The sequence below is a fragment of the Apodemus sylvaticus genome, chromosome 21, assembly GCF_947179515.1.
Source record: "Apodemus sylvaticus chromosome 21, mApoSyl1.1, whole genome shotgun sequence".
Lineage (NCBI taxonomy): Eukaryota > Metazoa > Chordata > Mammalia > Rodentia > Muridae > Apodemus > Apodemus sylvaticus.
Window position 1 is genome coordinate 38,607,696 of NC_067492.1, and position 17,951 is coordinate 38,625,646.

Consider the following 17,951-nt stretch of genomic DNA (forward strand, 5'->3'; position numbering starts at 1 on the left):
GTTAAGGAGAGCTACCTAGTGACCAGAGCTGAAAAGCGCAAAGGGAGCCACCTCGGGGTGGGAAACGGGGACAGGGTGGGGAGAAGCCCCGGAAGCCAGCCTTGGTCCAGGGTCCTGTCCCAACCCGGAACTACAGCTTCGAAGGGGGCTGAGAACTGAGGAGTAGAAAGACCAGAGAGGCTAGGTGACCCTGTACTAACCCGCCACTCGTGGTCTCGGCTCTCCCCTCCCAGTGGGGGCAGGAGGGGGCGGGAAGAGACTGAGTCCAGTCCCGCCCCGCCCCGCCCGGCGCTCTCTACTCGCGGGGGAGGGACGCCTCGCCCAGAAGGCTCCCGGGTGATTGGCGACTCCAGGAGGAGACGCTAGGAAAAGTCGAATAAGAGGGCGCGACGTCAGACTCGAGATTTGGGAAAGGGTGAGGGAGGGGGTGGAAGGGCGGGGACGGACACACAGACACTGACGCGGACACACACCCCCCGCACAGCATTCTAAGTGTCTTCAACTTTAGATCGCCGTAGCCCAGGGTGCGGAGACCTGGGAAGTGGGGGGGAAGAGAGAATGAGAAAGTAAAGAGATTTAAAAGACAAGAGTCCGACTAGGAAAAGTGAAGAGAGCGGAGAGGTGAGCCAAAGCAACCGTGAGAAAGAGAAAGAGCAAAAAGGACCGCAGTTTCCCAGCGTCCAGGACTGCAGAAGGAGCCTCGGGAGCGGAAGCGGCCAGTGGTGGGGTGAGGGGGGACGCAGCCAGGGGAGGGGAGAGGACAGGACAGGAGGAGAGTGTAAACTAGAGGAGGGCGAAGGAAGCGAGGAGCGACCCAGCTCCCGGAGAGGAGGGCAGAACTGAGCGCCCAGCGCAGAGCAGCTCGCCCGGCCTAGAGGAGGGAGTGCTGCGCAGAGAGGAGGGGCTTGAGGCCCCGTAGAAATGTCAATCAGAGCCCGGAGCCCAGGGAATCTCGGCCAATCTGTTCGGACCTGACCTGACTCCTCGCTGCCGCCGCCGCCGCCGCCGCCGCCGCCTCCGCCGCCCGCCGCGGAGCAGATCAATAGGCGAACGCGAAGCGCGACGCAGCGCGGCCCGGGCTCGGCCCAGCCCCCGATGCGCTCCGGAGCCGGCGTCCGGCGCTGAGCACGGCGGCTCGGGGGGCCGGGCCCCCAGTCCGTAGGTGTGCCGCGGGCCACCATGTCCTTCCCCCAGCTCGGATACCAGTACATCCGCCCGCTCTACCCACCCGAGCGCCCGGGAGCCGCGGGCGGCGGCGGAGGCGGCGGTAGCGCCGGGGGCCGGAGCGGTCCCGGCGCCGGAGCCTCCGAGTTGGCCGCCTCGGGGTCCCTATCCAATGTGCTTTCGTCCGTGTACGGGGCACCCTACGCCGCCGCCGCTGCTGCCGCCGCCGCCGCCCAGGGTTACGGCGCCTTCCTGCCCTACGCCACGGAGCTGCCCATCTTCCCACAGCTGGTAAGAGCCGGAGAAACCCGGGAAAAGGGGTTGGAGTTGTTGGGGTGTGGGGCAAGGTGATAAGTGCAGACGGAAGCTGGGGTCCCGGCGGGAGGATAAAGGTGGCGACGGCAGGAGCTCACTCGCGCTTCCGCGCGCGTGTCCCCTTCCTTTTCCATGTGCGTCCAGGGCGCTCAGTATGAGCTGAAGGACAGCCCTGGGGTCCAGCATCCGGCCACGGCCGCCGCGTTCCCGCACCCGCACCCCGCCTTCTACCCCTACGGCCAGTACCAATTCGGGGACCCGTCCCGTCCCAAGAACGCCACCCGGGAAAGCACGAGCACTCTCAAGGCCTGGCTCAACGAGCACCGCAAGAACCCGTACCCCACCAAGGGCGAGAAGATCATGCTGGCCATCATCACCAAGATGACCCTCACCCAGGTGTCCACCTGGTTCGCTAACGCGCGCCGGCGTCTCAAGAAGGAGAACAAGATGACGTGGGCTCCCCGCAGTCGCACGGACGAGGAGGGCAATGCTTATGGGAGCGAGCGGGAGGAGGAGGACGAAGAGGAAGACGAGGAAGAGGGCAAACGCGAGCTGGAGATGGAGGAGGAGGAGCTCGCAGGAGAGGAGGACACTGGGGGCGAGGGCCTGGCCGACGACGACGAGGACGAGGAGATCGATTTGGAAAACTTAGACAGCGCGGCAGCCGGATCGGAACTGACCCTGGCTGGGGCGACACACAGGAACGGCGACTTCGGCCTGGGACCCATTTCGGACTGCAAAAATAGCGACTCGGACGACAGCTCTGAAGGCTTGGAGGAGCGACCACTGTCGGTCCTGAGCCTGGCCCCAGCGCCACCGCCCGTGGCCAGGGCTCCTGCATCTCCACCTTCTCCACCCTCCAGCCTGGATCCCTGCGCTCCGGCACCGGCGCCCTCCTCCGCCCTCCAGAAGCCCAAGATCTGGTCACTGGCCGAGACGGCCACCAGCCCGGACAACCCACGTCGCTCGCCTCCCGGAGCCGGAGGTTCTCCTCCCGGGGCAGCCGTTGCGCCCCCGACGCTGCAGCTCTCGCCCGCGGCCGCCGTAGCGGCTGCAGCGGCACACAGACTCGTGTCGGCGCCGCTTGGCAAATTCCCCGCTTGGACCAACAGACCTTTCCCAGGCCCGCCGGCCGGTCCCCGGCCGCACCCGCTGTCCATGCTGGGTTCGGCCCCACAGCACCTGCTGGGACTTCCCGGAGCCGCAGGCCACCCCGCTGCGGCCACCACCGCCTATGCTCGACCTGCGGAGCCGGAGAGTGGAACAGGTGACAAGAAAAAAAATGTGGAGCACAGTGGGAGGGTGTGGGTGAGGCTCTTGCCTAGGCTAAAGGGAGAGAATGGGGCTTTGGGGGTGGGGGTGGAATGCACGGTGTTTCCCTCTTTGCCCCCATGCGGGTGCAGCTGCCCTGGAGGCCTGGAGCCTGCGTTCTAAAGGCCTCCTTTTTATTCCCTCTGTTTCCTACAGATCGCTGTAGTGCCTTGGAAGTGGAGAAAAAGTTACTCAAGACAGCTTTCCAGCCGGTGCCAAGGCGGTAAGAGATTTCGAATTTGGGGGACAGAGTGGGAAACCCTTCCTTCGGGAGGGATAATGAAGTCACAGAACCAGTGGCGAGAGCCCTTCGCCCCCTGGGAGGGGAACAATGTGGCTGGAAAACTATTTCTAAAAGACCCAAAAAGCCACTCTTCTGCCACTTCTTGTGGACCCATAGACAGGTTTCCACTCTCGGTTCCGGGCACCTCAGGCTGGGCCTGTGATACAGAGCTGTGGGAGTCTGGCCCTTACAACAGGCCTGTGGAGCAGAAGGCCTCTGCCTGATGTCCACTTCCTTCCAACCCCGAATTCTGATCTCTTTAGCTCAGCTTAGAATTAATACTCCCACAGCTAAACAACTCCATCGGCTCTATAGGCTACCCCCTACCTGAGCCATCTTCCCGGCTCTAAATCTCACCATCTCTGTCTTCACTCCCTTCCAGGCCCCAGAACCACCTGGATGCCGCGCTGGTCCTATCAGCTCTCTCCTCGTCTTAACTTTTCAACAATTTTTAAATCGTTGTACTAATTGTAAAAAAACAAAACCGCTCTGTATAGTGACGAGCTGCAAGCATGTCTGTGTATGGTTACCTTAAAAGAAACACTAAACAACAACGACTACAACAGAAAAGGACGAAAGGAAGAAATAAAGCTAGTCCCTCTCTGCCCTCCCCCAAGTCGCTTCCGTATCACATCACCTCACGTTAGACTGTGAGGTTCATTTGTTCTGTTGATTTCGGGAGGGAGTGGGGTTACAGAGAGAACAAGCCTGTTTGACTCTTTTTGTATATACAGGAAAATGTACATACGTGTGAACCAAATTGTACAAGAAAGTATCTATTTTTTGGCTAAATAAATGAGCTGTTGCCACTTTTGACTATAACCCGCAGGGCTTCCACAAGGACTGATTTGTATGATGGTTCTTTGGTGTTTTGGTGTTTCTTTCCCCCCTGCGGTTTTATTTAAAGAATCTGCGGGAAAAGATGAGCGGGGTCTAGGGACAGCAATGGTAGAAGTTGTCTGGGCATAGGTAGCCAGGCAGAGCCTCTGCAAGAAGGGGCGGTGGGAGTCGCGGGACAACGGTGAGAAAAGGCATAGACCGAGAAAATGGGGTTGATTCCTTACTAGGAGCTGGAAAACTGGGTTCTGTGCACGGGTCCACAGGAGTAACGATGGAGCCTTGGGGCCTTCCTTGATGACTTAGCAGAAAGACTTAGAGAAGCTTCCAGGAGCTCAGGGCGTGGGCTGGGAGGCTCTCCCTCCCTACTCCCTTCTGACCGAGCACGACTGAAGTTTCGCAGCCCGGTATACAGGGGCTGTTTACGCTCAACTTCTAGACCTTTCTTACCATGGTTCCCTCTCCAACACCTCCTTATAGGTGCAAAGGGCGTGGGGGAATCTACGTGAGAAACCGGGGCGTTCACGTTTCCCGCTTGGTGGCGTGTGATCACGCTGGTGTTGCGAACGAACCCAAGGCCGAAGCTAGGCCGGCTTTGCTCCCGAGGTGCTTACGAGCTTTATACCCTGCGTTCCAGGGAAGGGGATGCTTTTAGAAATCACGCGTGGGTTCGGGGTCCAGCTCGGGAACCTTTGGGGCTGGGATTGTATCAGGAGTCTGGTGGGCCTGGGGCGGGTAAGAGAGGGGCGAAGGTGGCGTGGGGGTGGGGGCTGGACACCACAGTGGGGAAACCTGGGGCTGGAGCTCCCTCTACAGGATGAAGGGGACGGTCGGCGCCCGGCCTTCCGGGCCTCTGCAGCCCTCCTGGTCCCTTGCCTGCCTGGACACTGCCTGTCTGGCTTGTCCAACTTTGATTCTAGGAAGTGGAGAATCACATTCAGGAGAGTGACACCTTGGGGTTCGAAGTGAGGGCACCTTTAAGGCCCTTTAGATTTCCGGGATGGCCGGGCACTGTGCATTGGAGCTGCAGAGCAGAGCATCTTGCACTGTTGGAAGGTAGAAGGACTCACTAGTGCTTACAGCCTGGATCAGCTTACAGAGTGGATGGGGCACAATGGACATTGTAAGTCTGCATGCGAGGGCCGCCGGGGTGTACGTGTCCTCGAGGTGAGCACACAGCTGCCAGAGCCATGGGCGATCTGGGACTCTCTTGTAGGAAGACGGGTGCTCAGATAGTCCCCAGAATAGAGGGAGACCACTAGCAAAGACAAGGACAGTGACAGTGGGGGAGAGGTCTGAGATATTGTGCAAACACCTCCTCTCTGTGTTTATGAAGCTGTTTCAGGGGTTCGAGGTCTTTCACAGGTGATGCAGGGTCAAGGCTCTGGTTAGCCCCATGAGTGTCTGTACAGGGGATACCCTAGTTCCTACCACCTGTGCTCATTCTTAAGTAGGAATGTCCAGCCATTTGCAGAGGCTTAAACTAAATAGCCTCAGTTCCCAGGGGTACCTGCCTCACCCCTTCCCATTGCCCAGAAGAATGAGATGGCGGGGTGGAAGAAGTGGTCTTGGTGGCCACAGCAGAAGTCTTCTGGGAGGAGCCTTCAGGGAGAAGAATTTCATCAATGGGAGAGAGATGGGTGGACATAGGGTTTCTCTCCAGGGAAGCCTCTGGAATTGCCCAGACTGTCTATCTTGAAAGTATGGCAAAAGGAGGCACCAGAGGAGCCAGCCCCACCCTGGGCATGGCTCGTGCAGTGTGTTCTTGAAACCCCATGGATCCCAAATCGACCTCCATATACTAACTCAACCAAAGCAAAACAGAATCTCCCAGGTTCCCAGCAAAGAAGAAAGGGTCCCAAGAACTTCCTCCACCCCTTACTATGGAATCCTAAAATCCAGGAGGAAAGCTAGAAGACATGGTGGCAGGACTAAGAAGTGGAGTACATCTTGTTCCTGGTACAGCTTCAATCAAAAGTCAAATATGTCAGCTCCACACTAGGAAGTACCCATGCTGTTCAGCTGGTTACTCAGAGCCCTCCAGTGTATATGGGATCCACTAGGTTGGAGACACTGCTTTCCCCAATATCTTCACAGAACTGGGAGGGGACAGTGCCTGCCAGGGCCAGAAAGTCCTAGGAGAATAAAATTACCCTCCAGGTGACTGTCCACCAGCTCATTAATATTTTCTTTTTTTTTTTTGACAAGCATATATATCATTTAATAATAAATGTTCTTAAAGATGCCCAACTTTTTTTATTTAATTTTTATTGATATATTTTCATTTACATTTCAAATGATTTGCCCTTTTCTGGGTCCCCACTCCCCGCAAGTCCCATAAGCCCTCTTCCCTCCCCCTGTTCCTCCATCTACCCCTTCCCGCTTCCCTGTTATGGAATTCCCCTATACTCTTGCACTGAGTCTTTCCAGAACCAGGGGCCACTTCATTAATATTTTCTAACTAAATTGTCTTCCGGGGATACAGGGACTTCAGACAGGAAGAAATATAATTCAATCCAAAGGTGACAGGAAGGACTAAGGGTTAGTGCAAGAAACACCACTCATTTCCTTCATGCCAGGAGTAAAGTGGGGACAAATCCCCACCTACTAGGCAGTATTCTCTGGGCACCTGGGGGACAGAGGCCCAAAGGCACATCAGTCACTGCCCTGTCTGTTTTGGGGAAAGGTAGCCAGAGAGACCAATGCCTGGGTAAGAACTGTGTGTTAGATATCTTTTGGTTTGAGTTTATCGGGAGGTTTTTGCCAGCCTCTTTGGGGCTGGATCCTTCCAGAAACATCGTCTCCTTCCTAGAATTCTTGCTTACATGTCACCCCGTGGAGCAAAAAATGGGCAGCTACAAGTCTGTAAAAATTGTTTTTGTGTTTGAAGCTGACTCTAACTTGAGTGGGGACAAGTCTCACACTTCTCGGGCCTCACTGTGAGTATCCAGGAAAGGTAGATCTGACAGACTTAGCCACACTTTTTGAAAATCCATCAATGCTTAGGATTGGGCCTAAAAAAGAAAAATGAGCCCAAAGAAAATTATGGGGTAAGGGGACCCCATATATCAGCAGATATTCTTTCCTAATCAGAATTAGCCACTGTCATCTGATCCACCACGTAGCTTAAGCACATTAAAAATGTCTACCTGTTGTGTGATTGTTCCCAGGAACAGTCTCAGGGCCCTTGAAAGATGAGAACAAGAAAAAGAAAGAAAGAAACAAATTCAAAAGCAGGGAGGATTTAGGACTAGCACTGTAATCCCCAACTAAGCCATCTTGTCTCCTGGGATATTTGACAATGTCCTCAGAGGAGTAAACGAATACAACCAGGGGGAGATAGAACTGTCACTTCCTGCACGGAGACCAGAATCACTGAGAAAGTCTCTTTTGGACACAAGAAGAATGAACCAGGTGAATCTGTAGCACTGCCTCCAGATGCTCCTCTGAACCACGGTGGGCGTTGGGTGTAAGATGCCAGAAGTGCTGGGGCTGAGGGACAATGGAGAGGAGGTGACAAGGTATCTGTGGGACTCTCAGCAGTTACTTACTCCCAGAAGCCATAGCTTGTTGAAGGAAATATTGAACCAGACTGCTAAGTGGACCACCTTTGCCCTTTAAAGGCTTTTGGTGTTAGGAAGGAGATGTAAGGATGAGAGTTGACCAACAGGACACAAACTATATGAACTTCAGATAAAACAAGGTCAATTGCTCTTAGGTCAATTCTGGATGAAGTCTTTTTCGGCTAAGGCGGTAAAGAGGAGGCCCATCCGAGGAGGGCATGGCTCTCAAAGTTGGAAAACTGGAACTTCTCCCTTGTAGATGCTGATGCCAAGGGGAAGGGACAAGGTGGTCACAGCACAAAGCGTGTAGTTTGGCCCTAGACATCACAGCCTACACTCTTCAGCCACCACTGTGACATCTTCCAAGAACAAAAACAAATCCATCTAGTTATGTGCCTAGTTCCTCCTCCCAGTCCTCCCCTGATAGCCAGGGAGTTGGAGGGAGAGAGAGAGAGAGAGAGAGAGAGAGAGAGAGAGAGAGAGAGAGAGAGCACATGTATGTGTCTCATGTCACGGAGCAGGACAAAGACAAAGGTAGGGTCAGATCTGACTCCTGGCCTGTAGCCTGGCCTGGCCTGGTTGTGAAGGCTGTGATGTCATGTCTTTTGTGCCTGTGACAGTCCTGCATTCTCTCACTATACTAGGCCGTGAACAAGTGGGCCACAGGCCTCCAGGGCCTTTAGCGTGCACTCATCTGGCAACTGTGCTGCCCCCAGACGCTCAGATTTATTTTGCCAAAGTTACAGGGCAATTATGGAAATGTGCCCTTTGAAGCCAGCCTGATTTCTCTTTATTTTCTTCTCCCTGACAGAGCAGAACAGAGCTTCTCCGCCTCTCTCTCTCTCTCTCTCTCTCTCTCTCTCTCTCTCTCTCTCTCTCTCTCTCTCTCTCTCTCTCTCTCTCCTTCCCCTCACTTCCTAATAATTCTTACATAGTAGAAGCTTGTAGGGGCAATTTGGGGGGAAAAAAGCCTAAGTAGCGTCTAAATTGTGTGGCAATGGAATAGCATCAATTTAATTTTCGTGCTGTGTTTTGTTTTTTTAAGTGGGGTGCTCATGGCCACGAAAAGACAAACATATCAGGGAGAGGTAGGTGCTTCTGCCCAGCTGCTGGCCTCCGCCCATGTCTATAGCCTTTTACCTATAGTCAGACAGATGACCCATGAGGGCAGACTGGTCCCCAAAGCACCCTGTTCTGTCCCCGAACTCTTAGCTCCACAAAACGTAGCAGAGGGCCTTTGTTCTTGTTCCTGGAGAAGAAGACACCCATCCCCACATTTCCCTTGTAGAAGCTGATGCCAAGAGCCAGCAACAAAAATGTGGTCACAGACGCCAGCGTAAATCATGCAGTCGGGCCTAGGAATGGCTGTTACTCCTCAGCTGCCGCCAGGTCTTCCAAGAACAAAAACTCACTCTTACTCAGTAGCCCTAGGTTTCAGTGGCTTTATGGAATTGCCAACGGGACACGGAATCTGGGGCCTCTGTGTGAAGTGACCCCATGTGTTTCTGACATTGGGGTGTTGAATGGAAAGTGTCTGGAGTTAGATGGTACGGATGGATGCCTTCACAGGCATCTGGGGTTGCCTGTGAAGGGTCATGAGGGGGGTCCACGACTGGGGTCCTCCAGTGTCTGGGGCCTCCATTTCTATATCTAAGAAAGTGACTTTGAAGTTTCTTTGTCTCCGTGGTCAATTGCGCCTTCCTCCCTGCCCCTCTGCCTTCAGATGATCTATTCCTGATACAGACTGACCCCCACCACTAGGAAGCCTGCCCGCCCTTCCCATACTACCTAAGGCAGAGGCCACCCTCAGCTCCCCTTCCTGTCTTGCTTTCTTGTTTCATTTGCATTTGCTGTTGACACAGGCGCCTCCAAGTGTAGCCCAGGCTGGCCTCAAACTTAATATGTAGCTGAGGATGACCCTGAAGTGCTGATTTTCCAGCCATAGTAATAGCACCCAAGTGCTAGAGCTTCCCACCTAGCTAGCCCTCTGCACTGACTTTACAATCTAAAGTAAGGTGGGTTGAGTAAGTTGGCAAAGGACTTCTCAGGTGACATCCCCTTCAGGGGTACACTCCCAGTGACATGACCAACTCCCAACTCTCACCTGGCCTATGCTTAAAGATGTATGGGCTCCAGTGGTACCGTCAGCTAGAAACCAGTCCTCCTTCACCACTCACCGCCAAGTCTGATAACTTGAATGCAGTGCCCAGGGCCCCTCTAAATGATCCTCTGACCTCCACTCTTACTAATTCTAATACACAATTCTATATAGTTAATTTTCTTATTGATTACAACAACTGCCTGATGCAATAGGTGCTATTATTGCCCTCGTTCTGAAAATTGATGTAGCCAGGCTCCGTCACTTATACAGCATGGCCAAGAAATGGAAAAAAGCCAAATCCTCACTTGGGGCTTCCTGGTTCCTGAATGGGACTAGGACGCTGTCGCGGTTCTTTGCGTCTGGATTTGGAGCAGATGGCTCTGCATCTGTGAATCCATCTTGTCCCATTCCTTCCCACTCCCTGACATGTCTGATGGTCATGGGCCTAGAGATCTCGATAAGACCCAACCCCAGAGTTCTCACCAAATCCCACCCACTTCTGCGGTGATGACTGGCACTCCCGGCCATTTGGGTGGCCATGCCAGAGGGTAACCTAGAACTCTTGTCGTGTTCCCTACTTTGCCAGTAATCACGGGTCAGGATGTGGATCTTTGCCCTACTCCTTTAACCCTTTCTCATGCCCAGTCCTTGTGGAAGAACCTGCCAGCATAGGCACACATCAAGGATTTCCCCCTGAGAGCAGGAAAAAGCCCACCCATCGCAGTAGAAGCCTCATCTGACCCCTAGATCTGCCATTTAACAAGCATGCCTGGACGATCAACAGCGTGAGAAGCTGAGCTCACTCCCAACCCGCCTAAGTCTGAATCTGCCTTTGTATGGAGAGGTCTGAGTGAGTACCACACGTGTATATTAGGGACGTCCCTGCCACCCTGCCCTCTAGAAGCTCCCCAACAAGACATGTGACCCCTCCGGCATGGAGCTGACCTGGAATTATTCCTGAGACTGGGGCCTCCCCAGGAGTGCAGCGTAGGGCTGGGATGGAGGGAAAGTCAAAGGAATGAAGCAAGTCAGGACAAGGGTGCTTGAACCAGCAGAACTAGACAAGTCTGTGGGTAGCTGTGAGTGACACTGACCAGCCCCTCGTCCCCATCGCTATGCCCATGTGCCCTTCCAGATGTCTCACAGCAACAGGACAAAGACTGGAAACTTAAGAGCCTACCAATAGTGTCTTACCATATCAAAGTGAACATCGCATCTGTACTAGAGTCAGGTATGTCTTCTGAAGGGGGAGGAAGAGACAGGAGGGGGGAAATGAGGGGAGGCTGACATTTGAGATAATATAAAATGGCAGGAGCCCTAGAAGGCAAATATCATCTCATTTGTTCCTTTTAATTCATTCATTCATTTATTCAACAATAGCTACCAAAGAACACAATGAACAAAGCAACCTTCTGTCTATTAGAAACAATTTTTTAAAAATTATATCATAACCCATGCTGGGTTTTCTGGGCTATGAAATACACCAGATGCTCTTGGTCAGGATCCTAGGGACCTGCCTGGCCAAGATGGGGGTGGGATAGAAGGTAGGACACGGAGAGTAAAACATTCTCCCGCATCTGTACCAAGGAGACCCGCCCCACAGTGAGATTCGATTAAGCTTAAGACACATGCCACTCAGTATAGCAGCCACCAAACAACCTGGCTATTGATCACCCAAGTGTGGCTTGCAAGAGCTCACCTTGCTACCTTGATTGTATTGAGAAGTACCTAGGAGACAGGTAAAGGTTTTCCAGAGAAGATTAACTAAGAGGAGAACACCCAAGGGGTCACTGGCTCCATCCTATAGGCTGGAAGAGACGGGAGTGTCCCCGCTACTTCCTGACCACCATTACAAGAGCTGTTCTCTGCTGTGTCACACGCCCTTCTGGCACCAAGGGCCAGAACCTCTGAAATCATGAGCTCAAAGAAAATTTCCCTCCTTTAACTTGTTTTCCTCATGTGCACTGTCACAATGAGGAGACGATGACTCACAGGGCTGGTCCCAAGAGGGAAGTGGCATTAAATGTGCTGCTTTCTAGAATCCAAAGACTTGGTATTTAAAAGGCAGAATATAAAGTATCACAGAAAATTCCCCAGGTTTACGTATCAGTGCTTTGAACACATCAGATTAAATAAGAAATATTGAAGTTAATTTTATCTGCTTCTATTTTCCAAAGATAGTAAGAGAGTTTTTTGTTTATTTTTGGTTCTTAGCATCCATGGTTCACATTGTATTTCTAGTAGGCAATTGGGTCCCTAGGTCATTGAAAAGCCAAGAACCTATGCCCAGGACCACTGCTCTCCACCAAAGGCCCTCGACGTGTCAGTCTAGCATGCTGAACCTTGGGTCTCTCTCTGTTATACTGGTGCCTGAACCTCACAGAGCAGACAGAGCCTTCCTGTCAAAGCATGTGGATCCACTCATGTAGTCTTCTAATGGTCCTATGAGGCAGGTACTGCAGTTCTTATCATGACTTTTTAATCTGGAGAAACTGAAGCTCAAAGACACATAATTCTACAAATCCACATTCCCAGAAAGTGATGGAGACAGGATTTAAACCAGGTAGGTTGGACCCAGAACTACCTTTATAAAATCACTACTCCGCAAGGGCATAGTAACAGTGCTTGCTCCACAGAGGTCACTATGCTGTGGGAGTACACATCTCTCTCCCTCTCTCTCTCTCTCTCTCTCTCTCTCTCTCTCTCAAACACACACACTCATGCACACACACTTACATGCACATACTCACACACACTTGCCCTCACACACACACACACACTGTCATACTCACACACTCAGACACACATTCACACACTCACACACATTCACACTTACACTTTCACACACCTCACACATAATTACACACATGTCACACACATTCACACACTTATATACTCCCTCACACTCATATACATTCACACACACACATTAACACATACACATACTCACCCTCACACACACTTACACACCTTCAAACATATACTAATGCACTCGCACACACATGCATTCACACTCTCACACACACACACACTCACACACTCTCACACGCTCACATACATTCACATACTCACATTCTGTCACACATTCACATACTCACATACACTCACACATACACTCGCACACTTATACACTCACACACACTTGAGATAATCAGGTTTCGTTGGCCTGTGGTGTAGTCTACCTCACATGATGGTGGAAGATCCCATCAAAGCTCCTTCCCTCATGAACAGGATGTGAGAGAGGAAGGAGATACAATCTCAGTGATCACTCTCAAGGACATCCCCTTCTGGCCTGACTACCTCCTACCAAACCCCACCCTTTAAAGACCTCATGGCCCAATTCCCTGAGCAATCAACCTTTAACTTTGCCCTTTGGGGAACATTTGATATCCAAACTGTAGCATGTGGAGAGTGTTGGTTGGGTCAATAATAAGTCAAGTCTTTAGCATAACACCAACATGATAGAACAATGTCAGGGGACAGAGTAAGAGACTCTTTACCAGAAAACACCAGGATAGTGATCAAGTGATAATTTGCCTCAAAGAGTTACACATTACAGCCACCTCAAACCCAGGGGCATAAAGTGATAGCAGCTCAGATTCCTCTAAGTGCCAGATAGCCAAGTGAAACAATTCCTCTTGATCATCTCAGCTGTCAAATCCCAAGGAGGTGTTCCAGTGAGCTCAGTGTGGGTCCTGCACTTACTGCTGAGACAATTACAATGGCCAGGATGTGTAGCAGGAAGAGCCTCTCCTTTGGAACTCGTGAATGTCTGCTGGCCTACAGTGGGGTGGAGGGATGAGGGACAAGGCGCAGCATCCTCCCTTCTCTCTGAGAAGAAAGAGGAGGGAGCACAATCATGGGCTGGAGATGTGGCAGGCACAGCATCCTGGGTTCCATCTCCACCACCATCCAAAAGAAAAAGAAAAGCTGAATTCTTTCACCAAATGCCAGGCTGGTGTGGCTGGTGACAAAGCACTGGCTGAGACCAGAGCCATACAGCCTTAGAGCCTTCAGATGCTAAGGTCCCCTTTGATTCATACAGGATTGGCCATGGGTTGTACAACAACTTTTCTAGCTATGCTATCTGAACAGCCTTGGGTGAGGAAATGGCTCTAACACCCAGCAGTGTGACAAAGTCTGGATGCATCAGGCTGTCACAGAAGACTCCCGGGGAGCTCAAGGCCACCAGGACTTTAGAGACAGTCATTTCTCGTCTCTCTATCATCCCTCCATCTCTCTTCCCCTCTCACTTGAACCTGAACTGGAGAAATGCTTATTGGAGCTGAGTACTGGTCTGCCCTAGTCTTGGGGTTTGAAATTTACCAAATGCATTTCTGCTTGGCAACTCAGAAGTAAAGTCAGACTTTTCCTGAAACTGTCTTTACAATATTTAAGAAGACCACTTGCAAATGTTTTTGAAAATAAAATTAAGGCCTGGTGTGGGGCACATCCCTATAATCCCTGCATTTGGGGATCTAAGGCAGGAGGATCTTGATTTTAAGACCAAACTGAGCTATATAGTAAGAATCAGTCTCTCATACACACAAACCCATTAAATAAATATAATCATTGTGGTTTGAATGAGAATGGTCCTCCTAGGTTCATATGTTTGAATGCTCAGTCTGAAGTTAGTGGAACTGTTTGGGAAGGATTAGGAGATATGGCCTTGTTGGAGGAGGTTTGTAACTTGGGGTAAACGTTGAGATTTCAAAAGCCCATGCCAGGCCTAGTCTCTCTCTCTCTCTCTCTCTCTCTCTCTCTCTCTCTCTCTCTCTCTCTCTCTCTCTCTCTCTCTCTCCACCTGCTGCCTGCAGATCATGATGTTCCTCTCTCATCTACCAAAATGGCGCCATGCCTGTCTGCTTCCTGCCATAGTGATTGTGGACCAAGCTTTTAAAACTGTAAGTAAGTCCCCAGTCCGATACTTTGATTTGTAAGAGTTGTCTGGGTTACAATTCTCTTCACAGCAGTAGAACAGTAACTAACAGACTCATCATCAATGTAATTGCATGGGCAGATTTAGTAGCTCTAAAATGTCCCAACAGTTCAAACGCCATTATCCAATATCCAATATGCTAAGTGACCCTGGGTCCAGGTTTGTCCTATGACAGTGACTGCTCGCCATGTTTCTGAATCTGTGGTCAGCACAGAAGTACAATTGAATGCCAGCAGCCACTCTATTTTGGGTTTTCTCCCGCCTCCTCCCTTCCACACCTGAGCACTCCAAATATACCCTCAACCCCTGCTGACTCCCACTAAATACACAGGCCCAGTTGGAACCATTTAGGAGGTCAGCTGGGAGGACTGGGCCTGGGGTGTCTTATCATATGTTCCCACTTCTCCTAAGACGTCCCTGTTTCCTTCTGTCTACAGAGCAGTCAGGGCAGAAGGTGGTCACATGGGGTCCATCTTCCCACCGGGAACCCCTGACCTTTCATGTCCTGGACTAGAATAGAAGAGCAGGGTGGTATGGCCCAGCTGGAAGTAGGGCTCAGGAAAAGGCCACAGGCGCTACCACTTGGTCACGGCACTGTAGAAGGCCACTGCCAGAACTAGAATTATCCAGAAATAAGGAAGGAAGAGACCACAGGAGCCAGGAGCTGAGCAGAGCATAGAGGTGAGGGGGGGATGGGTAGGTGGCAGCAGAGCCAGTTCTGACAGATGGGCAGAGGGCCTGCCTGTCAGTGACCTGCTGGGCAACCATTGTAGGGTGAGGAGTGTTAGGAAGCAAGCCAGGCTGGTCTGCAAACTGTAGGCTTTTAAAGAAGCTATCATGACTGGTGAACCTTCCCAAGAAAGACCCTGTGATCTGAGAAACCACAGATGGTGGTCAAGCTTGTGGTACCTAGAAGGAAGCTGAGCAAGGGTCTAGCCTCTTCTTTCTCCAACTCCCTGACTCTCTCTGTTCCCCCATCAAGTACATCAGCGATAGGAACCTGTGGAGAGACCATGGCAGACTATGCTCACGTCCCGTTCGTGGGTCCTCACCAGTGTGACAGTTACTCAAAGTTGGCATCTCTCCTTGCTCCAGCAATGGAGACCTCAGCCTGTGTCATGACAGGCCATGGGACATCTCAGAACCGGCATCAGCATCCTGTGTAGGGAGGAGTTGTTTTGAGTACTTCAGATGTAGGACTTGAGCAGTGTTACAGCCAGCAGGGTGCTGCGACCTGTGACACCAGCCCTTGTCAGCTCAGTTTATGAGACAAGAATGACCAGCAGGATCCAGGGAAGGACCAGAATGAAAGAGGTGACATTTGGTGTCTTAGGACAGCACAACTTACCAAGTGGCATGAGACTTCATTTTAAAACAGGCAGCGATGTCTATATTTAGGAGAATTAAGTTACACCATCAACTGAAAATTCATCCTAAACTTAAGTAAAAGAGCTAACACTTCAAAAATCCATAAAGGAAATTCTTTTTAAATTTGGGTCAAGCAAAGCCTTCTTTAAGACATCAAAAGAATGAGAGAAATAATTCAAAACAGAGACTTGTAAACTATGACAAAATGTCTGAAAATGATATATCTAGGGGTTATGTCTACAATATATAAAGATACTATAATTCAATAATGAAACATTTAATTCTATTTAAAATCAGGCAAATGTTCTTAGCAGACATTTCTCAAAAAATGATATGCAAATGGCCAATTGTCATACAGACAGGTAGATAGCATTGTTACCCATCAGAGGTGTGCAGGTCAAAACCACGCAATCCCACCTCACTAGGCTGGTGTTTTAGTTTGACTTTCAAGTGCTGAGATAAAGATTATGTCCACAGGGACTGGAGAGATGGCTCAGTGCTTAAGAGCATTAATTAGCTATGCTTTCAGATGACCTGAGTTCAACTCCCAGGACCTACATCATAGCTTATAACTGTCTGTAACTCCAGTTCCAGAGAATTCAACACCCTCAACAGACATACATGCAGATACAACACCAGTCAATGCACACAAAATACAAATAAGTAACAAATCACTTAAAAAGATTATGACCATAAGCAACTCAGGGAGGAAAGGCTTTATTTGGTTTAATATCCTGAGTCACGGCCATTGAAGGAAACCAAAGCAGGAACCTGACGCCAATCCCTGAAGCAGAGGCCTTGAGGGATGTTGCTGACTGGCTCTTCCCCATTTTTGCTCCTCCTGCTTTCTTATACTACCCAAGACAATCTGCCCTGGGATAGCCCTTGCCCCCCAGTGAGCTGGGCTCTTCCAATAATTAATCAAGAATATGCCCCACAGATTTCCCTGCTGGCCAATCTGCTGGCCAACCAAATTGAGGTTCCTCCTTTCCAGATAACTCTAGCTTGCAACAAGATTAGGACAGATGGGCTAATAGTAAAAAAGATAGAAAGCAGTAAGGGTTGGCAAAGCTCTGGAGCGATCTCAGCCCTCAGTGTTGGTGGGAATGTAAGGTGAAGTCTGCCACTGAAGAGCAGTTTGGTAGTTACTTGATAAATTCATGAAATTAATCACATAACCCAGACATTCCTTCCCTAAGTCTGTTATTACTTTGAATTGTCTTCAAAGGGACATGTTCTTTGTCCCTTCCTGGATTTTGAGCTCTGTAAGGACAGCCATAGAGCCTGCAACACCAAGACCCTGCAAGGGCCTAGCTCTGGGGTGAGGAGCCCTCTGCATCGGTAGCAGGTGAACAGACCTGCTCGGAGTAGCCTGAGCTTCTCTGCCAGAATTCCCTTGAGCCCTTAGCCTTCTGATGTATGTTATGTAGCATAAAAGAATTTTTTGTTTGTAGTTTTGTTCTTGTGCTTTATTTTTTGGTTTTTAAAACAGGGTCTTGCTCTGTGGGCCAGAGCGGTCTCAAATTTACCATCCTCCTGCCTCAGAGTCCTGAATGCTGGACTTGCAGGTTTATGTCCTGACATGGAACTCCGACCCTTGACTGACAAAGTTCCACCTTGTTAGGGTGCCACACCCCAGAGCATAATATGTTAGGAAGGATTGGACTCATGCATCTCAGAAAGCTCAAAGTAGCCGAATTAGAAAATGGGTTTTTGTTATTTCATACCAAAAAAAGCACCAAAAACTCCATGGTCATGAGAAACCCAAAATAGTTCAGTGATCCTGTTCTTTCAGTATTCATACCTAATTCTTATATGTATCTCATATATTCCACATGACAAAGGCTGCTGGCGCTCCTAACTCTACATGTATGCTCTAGTTTACGAGATATCTGAAACCTCCCTAGCAACTTCAATAAAAAGGGAGGTTGGGAGAATGTCTTTCAGCTGGCCACACTCCTCAGGGCGAGTTAGCAGAGGAAGAGTGGGGCTTGGTGTCGGCTAAGGTTCTGGCAGTGTGGACAAGGCCACCACCAGCAACAGGTCATCACACTATGACCACACGACCAG

The 17,951-nt window shown here is 50.7% G+C and overlaps 1 protein-coding gene across 2 annotated transcripts; it reads left to right on the forward strand.

Moving 5' to 3' along the window:
* Positions 1 to 1,125: 1,125 nt before the first annotated feature.
* Irx3 (iroquois homeobox 3) lies at positions 1,126 to 3,630 on the forward strand. Of its 2 annotated transcripts, none has more exons than XM_052166877.1 (4): positions 1,126 to 1,455; positions 1,624 to 2,763; positions 2,947 to 3,013; positions 3,456 to 3,630. In XM_052166877.1, exons 1-4 carry the CDS (start codon positions 1,180 to 1,182, stop codon positions 3,539 to 3,541), a joined length of 1,569 nt encoding a protein of 522 aa, XP_052022837.1. In that variant the 5' UTR covers positions 1,126 to 1,179; the 3' UTR covers positions 3,542 to 3,630. The 2 variants fall into 2 exon arrangements, with proteins under 2 accessions (XP_052022837.1, XP_052022838.1); XM_052166878.1 differs by having other exon boundaries at positions 1,624 to 2,746.
* The last annotated feature ends 14,321 nt before the right edge of the window (positions 3,631 to 17,951 follow it).